The sequence below is a fragment of the Polypterus senegalus genome, chromosome 17 (genome assembly GCF_016835505.1).
Source record: "Polypterus senegalus isolate Bchr_013 chromosome 17, ASM1683550v1, whole genome shotgun sequence".
In the NCBI taxonomy this organism is placed as follows: domain Eukaryota; kingdom Metazoa; phylum Chordata; class Cladistia; order Polypteriformes; family Polypteridae; genus Polypterus; species Polypterus senegalus.
The window spans coordinates 2,138,526-2,151,745 of NC_053170.1; the positions used below are offsets into that span (position 1 = coordinate 2,138,526).

The 13,220-nt window shown below is 50.0% G+C and overlaps 1 protein-coding gene across 2 annotated transcripts; it reads left to right on the forward strand.

The window, feature by feature from the left end:
- Nucleotides 1-7,761: 7,761 nt before the first annotated feature.
- On the forward strand, nucleotides 7,762-12,770 carry arl4d (ADP-ribosylation factor-like 4D). 2 transcript variants are annotated; one of them, XM_039740698.1, is made up of 2 exons: nucleotides 7,762-8,258; nucleotides 11,806-12,770. In XM_039740698.1, exon 2 carries the CDS (start codon nucleotides 11,852-11,854, stop codon nucleotides 12,452-12,454), a length of 603 nt encoding a protein of 200 aa, XP_039596632.1. In that variant the 5' UTR covers nucleotides 7,762-8,258; nucleotides 11,806-11,851; the 3' UTR covers nucleotides 12,455-12,770. The 2 variants fall into 2 exon arrangements, with proteins under 2 accessions (XP_039596632.1, XP_039596631.1); XM_039740697.1 differs by lacking the exon at nucleotides 7,762-8,258 and adding an exon at nucleotides 9,735-9,887.
- Nucleotides 12,771-13,220: the final 450 nt, after the last annotated feature.

Below are 13,220 nucleotides of genomic sequence, written 5' to 3' on the forward strand. Positions count from 1 at the left end.
AAAGACACTATACAGTAGCTGACTAGCTCACTAGGTAGATTGTAAAGGCACTATATGATAGATAAATTAGGTAACTAGCTTGGTAAATGAAACTATCCAAAGGCACTATAGTAACTAATTACCTCGCTGGGTAGACATATAAACTATAAAGGCGCTATATAATAAACAAAAGTGCAAGGCAGTATACAGTAGATGTTTGATAGATAGATAGATGAAAGGTGCTATATAATAGATAGATACATAGAAGGCACTAATTGATAGACGTGGAAGGAGCTATACGGCAGATATAGGGCACTATGCTACATTATTTTAAATACAATAATATATATAAAATCACTATATTACAAAATGATAAAAGGCACTATACCATAGATAGATATATAGATATGAAATCCGCTATATGAGAGACAGATAGACCTTTAGCTTTTTATAGAAGATAAATAAGTGTAACAGATGAAATGAAGAATAACTAAAAAGAAAAAGCAACGTCGCCCCCCGGACCATGGCGTGCACCCAAACGGAGGTCAGTCCACGTTCTCGCACGCAGGCGGCGGTTCGTTTTCCTCGATTGCGCCTCTTTCTTAATTTTAGGGGTCTACGTACCCCCCGGGTACCGGCCATCTCGAATGACGGCAGCTTTCTCTTTCAACTAAGCTGACATTCCGAGCGTGAAGCTGGACCCCCGGTTTAGTTTGATTTGATGTTGTTGCGGTCACTATCACGCTTTAGCCCGCAAAACACCCGTGGAAACATCTAGAAGGGTCTCGCTGCAGAATGTGAATGTGTATTCTGTTCCTCATCACCCCGAAGTCTGCAGCGAGATCCCATTGGAAAAGTCAAGGAGAAAAGTTCAGAGCGAGACGTCACATGTACGCGCCAGCCGGGGTGCCAGCCTGCCAGTCGGGCGCAGGCAAAAGCGGCCTAAGCACGACCAGTGCCATATTCAACCAGCCAAGAGGACGTTAACGAAGGCTAGCGACGTCTTTGCATATGTCATCGGCGCAGGACACTTACCACCGCACGCAAAGTTCACTCGTCAAGTGTCCCGAGTCTCGCGGCGCTCCTCCAGTTCAGCACACGCGTTGCTAGGTAACAAGACAAGCGGAGGCGGCTCCCCAGAGACAGGCACGCGGTCCAGCTGGCCTCACGGCCTCGGGCACGAGCTCGATTAGATTGTGGCCCTCAGGGTGCGCGCCTATCATGAAATGATCACGAAATGGAAGGACGTGAGCGAGCCAGCTCTCCATGTACCCTAGAAATTCGAAGCCAACGAAGGGCAAACAGTAGCGCACAGGTGAGGCCTCGCTTGTCTCACTGTCCGCAGATGACCGCGTGGCTTCAGAAATGTCCATCCGTTGTCCTGTCGCGTACATTCGCTATTCTTGCTTTAACGGCTGCATAGCTTTGGGCTGTAGGGGGCGCGAGTGCGAGCTGCCATCACGCGATCACAAAGAACTGACGCCGCCGGATAAATGACATTAAGTGACAAATCATGTTAATTCGGTAGTCACCCCTGCAGCTAAAGCGGCTCAGCATGCAGGTTGCTAAGGACACGACGATGGCCGCACGATGGCGCAGTGCTGCTTCTTCGCAGGTCCAGTAACTTGAACGCAGGTCGGTGATTGTGGTCTGCCATGGCTGGCGCCCCCCCAGTCCACAGTTTGTTACCGTCTCTGGTGAAGCCGACTTTGGGTCAGGCTGGTTGAGGATTCACTGTTAGGTTTTTTTAAGTGAAGGTGTTTTATGTCGGGCCACTTTAGCACGCTTTTGTGTTTTTTGTCTTCTTGACCTGCGAGAGAGAGAGAAGTTCCAGTTTGAATACCAGTGGACCTTTCCAGATGGGGGCGCTCACCGCATGCCCGCGCAAGTCCTCCTGGCACCCCTCAATGCCGAGCAGCAGTGGGCTCTGTTTTGCGGTTCAAAGCCTGAACACTCCTCGGGGTCAACCAGCCTTAACCTGGGATTTGCGCTCTTTAGGTCACCGGCCAGAGCTGATGGCCACCGTTAAGGAAATATATTAACTGTCCGGTGAGTCGGCTCTGGCTCTCATCTGGTCATTTCTAGTGTCCCCTCCAAGACTGTCACCCTCCAGCCTTTCAAAATCCTGCTTCTTGGCACGTCACTGTGCTGTGTGTCCTCCTTGCCTAACAAAGAACCGTTCATTCTGTGGAGGCTAAATTTGGATCTTTGAAAAGGTTCTGAATATGAGGTGGACAATGCAAAAGTCTCTAATAGGTGACCTAAGGGGACAATGACAGGTCAAGAAAACCTGAACGTAGCTCGACTTCGTGTATGCGTCAAGAGCCCTTTGAAAATTAGGAGCCCGGTGGCATTTCAAAAATCTGCTGCCACAAATTTAAAGAAAAAAAAGTTCTCAGGTGGACAATTCGAATAGCTAAGGGGTGGCGAGCGTACCGACCCAAGAATGGCTGGTGTGGCTTCATCCGGGTGGTGGTCAAGTGGCTCCCCACTGTCTGCGTAAAGCGCTATAAATAGCTAGAAACCTGCAATTACACTGTAATTAATTAATTGGGAACAAAAATGGATCAATGACGCCACCACTCTGAAGAAGCACTTTGTCACCTTTAATGAATGTCCTTGCGCCAGAAGCTGCCATTATTGGGCTGTAATGGAGAAATCGGGTTAACTCGAATGGATGGACGACATAATCTAATCTGGTTGCCGGCTCTCTTTGTTTAGTTATTGTTTCCTTTGGCTGACTAAATTCACACCTTCATCGCGCCCTTCTTCAAACAAGTAAAGCCTCGGCGGAGACATTCAGTCTGCTAATGACCCTTAATGAGCAGTCCGATGGATCAGCAGGCTGCTGATGGCATTAGCGCGCTCACTCGCTCATGAATATTCATGCGGGCTGTGGGGGCTTGCGCTGGCAACGCGCATGCGCCTCCGCCTCAATCCTGACCGCTTGGATTTGCATTATTTTGAGTGCTGGCCCGGAATTTGGAAAGAATATGCCAGGTTCCGTCTTCCAGTTCCAGGTTTCTACCAGTCCGGTCCTTTTCTTAGGTAGGCAGTTAGATAGATAGATAGATAGATGTGAAAGGCGCTATATATGTCTAGATAAACAGAATGATAGACAGCTGAAAGGCATTGTGTAAGTCTAGATACATAGGTAAATGGATATGAAAGTAAGTCTAGATAAATATATGATATGAAAAGCACTATATAAGTCTACATTGCTACAGAGATAAATAAATGAAAGGCACTATATTCGTCTAGACAGATAGATCTACTATACAGTGCGTTTCATTTTATTTTCCTTATCTACCTTTCACTCTATTTATTATATACCGATTTTCACATCTATCTATCTATCTATCTATCTATCTATCTATCTATCTATCTATCTATCTATCTGAAAGGCGCTATATAATGATAGATAGATAGTTGGCGCTTTGTTCCCAGAGCAAATGTTCTCTTTTATAAACGCTCAGTAAATTCATTAATTGATATTATGACAAACAACAGAACCCCCTATCCTCCGTTGCTCTCTTCATCCGAATCCACCGCACAGCCTCATTTCTCAAACTGTCGCCACTGCGCCCTTTTTGTCCCCGTTGCTGTCATTTCGTCCGCTCCGACTAAACGATTCCAATGAAACTGAGCGCCAGGGAGCGCCGAGGTGCCGTCGTGAACGCAGCCTGATGGTCGTTTGCCGATCTCCGCGGTCCACCTAATAAACGTCAGCGACTTTAACTTTATTTTTTTATTTTTTTTTTTGTTCTCCGCCCTTTTGCCTGGACGTTTGAACAGAGTATTTTTAACACAGTGACGCCAGGGGGCGCTCTGTACAAACGAACCTGTTCTTGCCAGTCAGAGAGCCTCGGGGCGGCCTGCGTCTTCATTGCAGCGCAGTTTCCATTTTTCGGTCCCTGAATAGCAGGACTGCCAGGGCTTTCTGTGCTTTCGCGTCCCTCCATCCATTGTCTGCAGTCGTGTGTATTATTAAGGCTTACAGAGAGCCAGGGCCTAATCTGTCAGCCTCAGGTGAAAGGGCAGACCCCATCCTTGGACGGGACGCCAGTCCCATGTCAGGACACACTCACCTACACTAATTAACCTGAACATCTTTGAGATGTGGGATTATAAAACCCCTGGGGACACGGGGAGAACATGACAATTATGTACATAAAGCTGATGGCCGAGACCAGGAACTGAACCCGGGTTTGTAGGGCCGTGAGTCGTGTCACCCTAAAACACACATGACATGATGTTAGAAGGCGTCTTTCAGGCTGACATTATTTGTTCAAATGGAGTCCAGGCTGGCGAGGTGACAGCAAACATACAGGGCATCCTGTAGGGGGCACTCTTGACTATATCTGCGAGACCTGGGAAATTTAAGAAGTGTTTGTATTATATGCATGGCATTGTGGCACAGTGTTGGCGCTACTGGCACACAACAAGGAGACCAGGGTCCATGCCCCAAGTGCCCTCTGAGTGGAGTTGGCATGTTCTCCCCATGTCCCAGTGGGGTTCCTCCCACAATCCAAGGACATGATAGATGGGCATTGCTACCCTGACCCCTGGTATGTGAGTTTGCCTTGTGATGGACTGGCACCCTGCCCAGGTGGTGTTTCTGCCTTGTACCCCCTTGATGCTGGCTTAGGATAAGCATTTTTGAAAATGTATTTATGGTGTTATTACACCAATGACCACGGCAGGCATGAATGATGTTAAGCAGCAAATCCCGTCCCTGCTTCGGGGGTCACTGTGGGTGCCCATCACATGTACGCCTTTGCCTCTTCATCCCCTCCAACCTCTGATCCGCCCACCAGGTCAACTTCCCCTGTCCTCCCAACTCTAAGCTGACTGGACTGATGACTTCAGGGAGACCACCAGCTCACTTCCAGGATCAGGAATGCCATGTTGATGCCCTCAGACTGCCCACCTAAAGACCAGCTGAACCCCACTTTTTGATAAAATGTCCACACAAAGCCCATTGTCATATACAGCAAGCTCTCTGCTCCCCCCTACTGGCCTGAAGACTACAGGACAGCCGTTCACATCTACAGCCAGTGAAGTGAAGTGAAGTGAGGCGCTGGGGGGTCCCACAGAGAGCGAGTGATTGAACTGGCAGCCTTGTGCCCTTACAGCCCCCCCACCAGAGCAGCTGGGCTCCTCTGCAGCGCCAAAGCCGATAAGGAGCTCAAGATTAGCCGGCAAATTAAAAGGTCGGCCATAATTAGCAGGAGACGGAGTGACGACTGAGCCATGTGACCTGGTAGAACTCGGGGAAGTGACACGTGTGACCCAGCTGGCCAGGTCGCAAATCCTAATCCAGCCAATAGAGGGGTCAGCCTGCACTCTTTATAGTGCCTTTCACGTCAAGACGCGCCTTCTGTCGCTAACAAGTCGAACCAGCAGTGCCAACACTATGAGAGTGGACAGACTGGCATGTTGTCGAACCCGTTTGTGGGACAGCCAGCTCTTAATTCTAATGACATAATGGGACACGGTGAATGCCGGAAGAGTGGGCACCATGGGTGGGGTGTCCCCTTGAGATCCTCACGCCTTGTCAGCAAGGGTGCAATGAGGCTTTGGAAGGTGCCAGGCAGTGATGTGCCATGTGAATGTGGAGCTGGCAGTGGCCTTCTGTGGCATCAGGCACCACATGGCGAGTCTAAGAGGGTAAGGTGCAGCTTGGACCCTGAAGTTTGGGAACACCTGGATGAAGACGACCACCCCATGTCACTGATTTTCTTTGTATGAATTGTATTGTTTGGGGTGACGCTGCCACTTTCTCTCATGCTGCCCTCCTTCAGACGCATCACCAGAGTCGGGACCACCAGTGACCAAATGTGAACTCCATGCCAGCTGTACCAGCTGAGGTCTCAGGCCCAGGACTGAACCCAACCCTAGCTGGGACGCCTGAGTCAACTGAGATGTGTTAGGCAACCTAATGAAGGAATCTTTGGGCATTGGCGTAATCGGGGGGATTTCAAGTCTGAGCCCCCCCACTGAAATCTACTGAATGGCAGTGCCAAGTGCTTCACCGTTGATGGAATTCTAAATTCCTGGACCTTCTCATCCTCCTGAGATCAACTCCTGGCTTAGTAATTGGTGTGGGACACACACGGGCACAGAGAGAACATGGGGGTCCGCACCTTGACTGTGTCATTAATGAGTTGAACGCAGGGTTCAAAGCAGGGTCTGGCCCAGTCCAAGATGGAATTAAATATACGGTGGAGTCACAAACTATTGAGCCCCCAACTTCTGCACACTTTACTGTGGTGTAGATTTCATTGTTAATGGATTCATCTGCCATCTTTGCCCACCAAGCTACACTCACATCCCCAGAAGGACAAAGTGAAGACACGAAACCAGAAAGGTTTGTAAATTCATTAAAAATCAAAACCTGAAATCTCTCCTTCATGGGAGTACTCGGACCCTCTGCTGTGGCCCTCCACATTGTGCTCAGGTGCCTCCTGTCTGCTTTGATGCTCCTTGAGAAGTTTCTAGAACTTCATTGCAAGTCCACCGATGGCCAGTTGAGTTGACTGGGCATCATTTAGAAAGGCACCCGTGTCCCTGTGTGTAGAGGGTCCCACATGTCACACTGCATGTCAGGACAAACACCAAGCCATGGAATCCAAGGAACTCCCTGTAGACCTCCATGGTGGGCCATCGATCAAGACAATTTCTGAAGCTCTGAGTGATCCCAGGAGCACAGTGGCCTCCAGAATTGTGAAACAGAAGATGTTTGGGACCACCAGGGCTTTTCCTGGAGTTGACCGTCTGACCAAACTGAGTAACTGGGTAAAGAGGTGCCTTGGGTCTGAAGGGTGACCGAGGACCCCCTAACAGAGCTTCAGAAGTCAACTGGTGAGATGGGAGAACCTGGTGGAAGGACGGCCATCTCTGCAGCACTCCCGTTATGGCAAAGCAGCTCGATGGCAGCCACTGTTGTGTAAAAGGCGTGTAAAGGACTCTGAGAGAGAGAGGAGGAAAAGATCTGGTGGTCCGATGAGACAGAAATTGAACTCTTAGAGCAGAACTCCAAGGACCATATATGGAGAAGACCAGGCGCTGCTCATCCCCTTCCTAATGCCATCAATATGGTGAAACAAGATGGTGGCCATGTTATGCTATGGGGACAGGAGGACTGGTGACAAGAAAGGGAATTGTGAAGGCAGCCAAAGCCAAAGTGGTCCTTCAAGAAGACCTGCCCCATAGTGCACACCACTTCAGACCAGGGCAGGGCAGGAGTGTCCATGAGTGGCCCAAACTTGGGCAGACCTGAAGTTGGCAGTTCACAGACACTTGCCATCCAATCTAATGGAGCCTGGAAGGATGTGCCAGGAGAAATGAGATCAGCAGCCCAAATCCAGGAGTACCAAGCTTGCAGAGACTTCTCCAAGAAGACTTTAACCTGGAATGGCTGCCAAAGGGGCTTCTAAGCAAGTACTGAGTGAAGGGTCTGACTACTTCGAGGATGAACATAAGTTGTCACTTTGTCATTCTGGGTGTTCGAGTGTAGCAAAAATGGCAAATGTATCCAAAAATAATGAAATCTACAGGACAGTAAAGAGTTTAGAGAGTCAGGGGGTCTGACGACTTAATGTGGGGGGCTCCGTGAAAGGCGCTATAGAACTGGCTCCTGTGTGACTTCTGGTGGCGGCTCTTCATTTCCATACCGTTTTTTTTTTTTTGTCTCCACTGCTCCTCCTCCCGTCACTTTTTTTCTTTTTTTTTTCCGATGCGCCACGCGGACTTTCCGTTGAAACTCGCGGACTCATAAAGGCGGCGTTTGTTGTCTGTGAAATTCCAAATGGCCGACATTCCCGCATTTCCATTACGCACCCCTGCGCCTCAGCGCAGTCAGGTCGCCATCTGAAACTTTGAGAGCTTTGAAGACGAGTACGTGAGGCGCTCTATCTCATCGCCGCGGCTGCCCCTCCATTGTTAAAGCTGATAGCGCCGGCCGCGCAAAGCCAAAGCTGTGAAAAAGGATTAAATTAATCTGAAAATCTAATATAGCGCCCTCCACGGGGCAGGTGACAATGGCGCCCTTTGTTCTCCTGTCACGTTGTCTCTCGAGGTGTTAAAAACCGAGGCGGCTTAGTGAGGGTGGGCGCATCCCCCCGACATCTCGTTAATCAGACCAGGCGGCGGACTTGGCGGAGCTGAAAAGCGCAACCTACTGGACTGAGCGACACGTGAGCGGCGTGACAAAAACCCACCGGGGCGGAGGCAAGAAGTGGCCGCGACAGAACGACGAGAGAGCGGATCCGCACGAGGTAAAGTCATCGATATGAAAGGCGCTATATTTTCCCTTCACCTTGTTATGTTATTGCAAGTAAACAAAAGGCGCTATATAAGCTTCTTTTTGCAAACGGAAATACTTTATGGTGGGCATCAGAAGGCGTTTGATACGAACGGCTTACGGTTCTCTTCTTGGAGGGCTTCGTTCTTCGTGGTGCGATTTGAACAGCGCTTATATTGAAAGGCGCTATAGAGGCATTCTTTCTTTTTTGTAACCTTAAATGATTCTTAGTGAATGGTGGATGTAAAGGCGCTATATGCAGTCATTCTATCTTTGTAAGGTGAAGATCTTGGCAGTGTTATTTGAACAGTGTTGCATTTATGAAAGGCGCTATATAAGGTTTTGCGTAAGTGTAGCGCATTCTTGTTCGATATTAAAAGGTTCTATAAGTCTTTCTCTTTTTAGTCTTTGTAGTTCGGCTCGAACAGCGCTTTTATGAAAGGCGCTATATTATTCTTTCTTTTTGTGTAAAATGAAATGCCAGGTGCCTTGTGCCCTGTGTTGGCTGGGATTGGCTCCAGCAGACCCCCGCGACCCAGTGCTCGGATTCAGCGGGTTGGAAAATGGATGGATGGATGGAACTGCCATGCTGTGAATGTCAGATATTGTTCGATATTAAAGCGCGACTGTTGGTGTAAAAGGCGCTATATATCCTTGCTCTTTATAATGCGGTCTGAACAGCGCGTTTAATGAAGTCCGAATTCTTTCTTTTTCTACAGTTAAATACCTTGTTCAGAACCTTAGATACAGTTGCAGATTCAAGGCGCTATATCATCTTCCTGTCTTTGTAAACTTCTTTGCAGTGCTGTCTGAGCTATATAAGCATTCTTGTTTTGTAAAGTTAAGGGCTCTGTAGTGGACTTTAGGTAAAGCTGAAAAGGAAAGAATCTTTGTAAAGTTGTGCGTAATTTTGTATGACCAGTGCGTAATGTGTGAAAGGCGCTATATACCAATTGTTCATTTTAATACTAAAGGAAAAATGATGTGCATAATTTATGAATCATTTTTAAAATCCGACCCCTGTGTTATTTATCGAGGACGGCGCCTAATACGCGAAAGGCGCTATATAACACTTTCTTGTTTTCAGAACTGGAGGAAGAAGCATGGCGTGCAGTTTAAAACTGATCACCATTATGCGTTTTTGCGCGCCCTGCACTGCGGCTCCTCACTCACCTCCTCGGTGTCACTCGCCGGTATTTATGACAGTCCAAAGCCGCATTAGTGCGTCCGGACGGCTAATCCCGCTGTAACTAACGCGTGTTGTCCTGGATGTTGAGATTCACCTCGCCACGCCACGCCACTCGGTCGCTCCCTCGGGGGACGGGGCAGGAGGCGCCTGCAGGGGGTGTGAGTGACCCTCCTCCTCCGCCCGCTCTATTTTTAGTTGCACATAAAGCCAACGTTTGTTTAGGACGCCTGCGAGCGCGTCACGCGGGGGGGCGGGGGAGAGCAGAAGGCAGGCGCGCCCTCGGAGGCTCAGCGCAGAAGCAGCCGCAGCGGACCGCAGAACAGGGCGCACTCGGCTCGGGCTTCAGGACGAAAACGCGATCGCTCGGAGCTCACCTGCGGCAAGCAGGGCCGGCGGGCTTGAACGACATCCCAGGTAAGGAAAAGGCTGAAGATTTGGGTGGGAGACGCGCGCTCGACGCAGAGAGGGGCTGCGGTGTGTGTGTGAGTGCGAGCGAATGTGAGAGACAGAAGGAGCGGCGATACGGAAGGGAGACGCGCTCGGTGAGGAGGGCACAGTAGGTGATGGTAATAGGGCCCCCAGGGAGACGCTGGCACGGCGACATTTGAAACTCTATCACCGTAAGAGAAGGTCGGGCAACTTTAAAGGCAAATAGACGGCGAAGAAGCGAAGCGCAGCGGGCCAAGCCAAGTCGAGCCGAGCCGTAGGTGCTGGCGTACGCCAGACTGAGTACTGTGCGCGCACCCGCCTCCCACGCTCGCTCTGTTAGGGTGCACGACGAGCGGCTCTTTAAAGTCACGTTCTCTTATCATGTGGGTGGCATCGAAGTAGCAGAAAGCGCGACCCCCCCATCCCCAGTGTTATAATGGAGCAGATGGAGGAGAAGTTGGGATTAGTCAGCCAGCCAGACGGGGGTCCGGGGGGCACCAGCAGCTACGAGCCGCCTGTGTTCTCTTTAGCGACTGGTCACCTAATCCGAAGTGTCGGTCATCTGGGCTTTGTTATTGTACTGGCCAATATGTGCGCCATTGCTCCGATTTCATCGGCACGTTGTATTTGTTATAGCACGTCATCCAAGTCGCTTTGATTCGTCACTAAGCACACAAGTGAAGTTGTGAGTCGGTCTTTATATAGCGCCTTTATTAAGGGCACGAGGAGATTTACGGCTGCAGCTGAATGCGAGAGCACTGAGAGAAGTTCAAGGAAACGTAGTGTGTGTGTGTGTGTGGGGGTTCGTTTAAAACAATTAAAAAAAAAGTAACAAATAAAAAAAGACAAAAATGTGGCGATAAAGATGGCAAACAAACAAAGAGTACGCGAGGAGAGCCGAAGAGCCGAAACGCTGGCGAACGTGTTAGGGGCTTAATGTCGAGGGGCGTGGCCTTGTGAGCTTTATATGCAGATTAGGTGCAAGAGAAGGAAGGGGGGAACCAATGAGGAGCGTCGCTTATTGGGGCAGTCAAGTGGCCACCACGGTATTGAACAAAGCACCTTGGGAAGGTGAAAGGCGCTATAAGAAACACAGCTCTGAGGTTAGCGCTAGGGGGCAGAGCCGTCAGTCGGGGTCCAGTATTAACTTCACATCGATCGGGTGGTCAGTCTGTCTTGAATGAGGGGAGAAAAGGTCAAGTGGTGTTCAAATGGTCAGTTGGTATGGGATATATAGTGCCATGTCCAGTCCCCTAAGTCAGTTTACATGTCATGAGGGTCTTTATTCAGTCCACTAACTGGATGGTCATCAATTGGTCGGACTTTATGTTATTATGATTTATTTAATGTTATATAGCGCCATGTCCACTCCACCAATGGTGCAGTCCTCAGTTGGTCAGTCAGTATTTGACACAGCTCTTTACCTGGAGTGTCGTCCACTGGCCAGTTTCTCATGTCACATGGTTCTGTGCCCAGTCCATTAACTTGATAGTCACCAAGTGGTCAGTCTTTATGTTATATAGTGCCATGTCCAGACCCTTAAGTGGATGGTCATCAATTGGTCATTCTGTATTTCATACAGCGCTTTATTCAGCCCACTGAATGGAGGGTCAGGAGGTGGTCCAGCTGTATTTGATACAGGGCTGTATTCAGTCCACTCACTACCTTAGTGCTCATCCAGTGGTCAGTCCCACTGCCCCCGGGTTTTTTTCTGCCCATGATGGCATTGAGGAGGTGAAAGCTAAAGAGGGGCTGATGGTGAGGTCATGTCGTCCACTTTCTGGCTTTGCTCTCCCCTGGTGGCCCAGATTTCCTCAGACTGGTCATCTCCAACATTGTGGTCCAGCCATCCTGTCCACTCTCATTCTCATCACCCTCTGTCTTTTTTCTTTCTCCTGTCCAGGTTCACCCCGACTGCCCCCTTCAGGACATGCGACTCTAAGGGGGCCATGGGAAACCAGCTGACAGAAATGGCCCCCAACACCTCCTTTCTTCCCACCTTCCAGTCGGTTCACGTGGTGGTCATCGGATTGGACTTGGCGGGCAAGACCTCCCTGCTGTACAGGATGAAGCTGCGCGAGTTTGTCAAGACCATCCCCACCAAGGGCTTCAACATGGAGAAGATCAAGGTGGCGATGGGCACGTCACGGTGCATCACCTTCCAGGTGTGGGACGTGGGCGGCCAGGAGAAGCTGCGGCCACTGTGGAAATCATATACCCGCCGGACGGACGGCATGGTCTTTGTGGTGGACTCGACCGAAGTGGAGCGCATGGAGGAAGCCAAGGTGGAGCTGCACAAGATCACCCGCACGTCGGAGAACCAGGGCGTGCCCGTGCTGATACTGGCCAACAAGCAGGACCTGCCAGGCGCCCTGTCCGTGGCCGAGGTCGAGAAGGTGCTGGCACTGCATGAACTTTGCTCGTCCACCCTGCACCACGCTCAAGGCTGCAGTGCCCTGGACGGTCAGGGGCTCCAGCCGGGACTCGAGAAGCTTTACGAGATGATCCTGAAAAGGAAGAAAATGCAGCGGCACAGCAAACGGAAGAGATGAGCCCAGTGACTGGCACACTGGCACAGGGATGGCGGCCACTTGGTGGCTCGCTGGATTGCTTGGCACTCACTCTTCCCTCAAGGACCACCTGAACTGGGGGGGCACTTGAGCCTGGGACTGGGTCCTATTCCCATATGGAGTATACAAGGCTCGCAGCCCCCTGGGGGGCTGGTGGGCGCTCGCTGGGACTAGCGTGTCCCCCGTGGATTTTATTTTTTTTTACCCCCGTTTCTTTTTATTTTGTTTGGATGATATTTTTTTTTTTTTTGTAATGCTCATGTTTAAATAAATTATTTGGAAATTTCACAAATCCTGAGAGAAGTCCACCTGTGAGCAGTGTACTTCATATAGCGCCTTTCTCAAGAAGTGGCACGCTGCATTCGTGTCATGGTAGGTGCCCGCCGTCCATCCGGGAGTCCTGTTGGTGACTGTTCTGGCATTTTGTGCCCTCCGGCCTCCCCCTCGTTCCTTAGTACTTGGGGGTCCAAGCTGATCATGTTGTGCCCTGTGGTTGGTGGAATCCCACTTTGATGCCCTCTGAAAGCGAGGCGGGTACCCAGTTAGGAGCTGAGAGGTGTGCTGCTCTCGGGTTAGAGGGGGTAGTGGGGGGTTTGTGTTTTAATTATTAAGGGGATTTTCATTTATAAAGCGCCTTTCACAGAGCATGGCACGAGTTGGTTGTCCAATGTCAGGGGACTCGCCTCTTACTGAGGGTCTCACTGAGGGTGGTGAGGTGAAACACCAGTGACTTGTGCCACAGCCACTA

Coding starts and splice junctions, on each gene's coding strand:
- arl4d (XM_039740698.1), top strand. CDS start 11,852: ATGGGAAACCAGCTGACAGAAATGGCCCCCAACACCTCCTTTCTTCCC.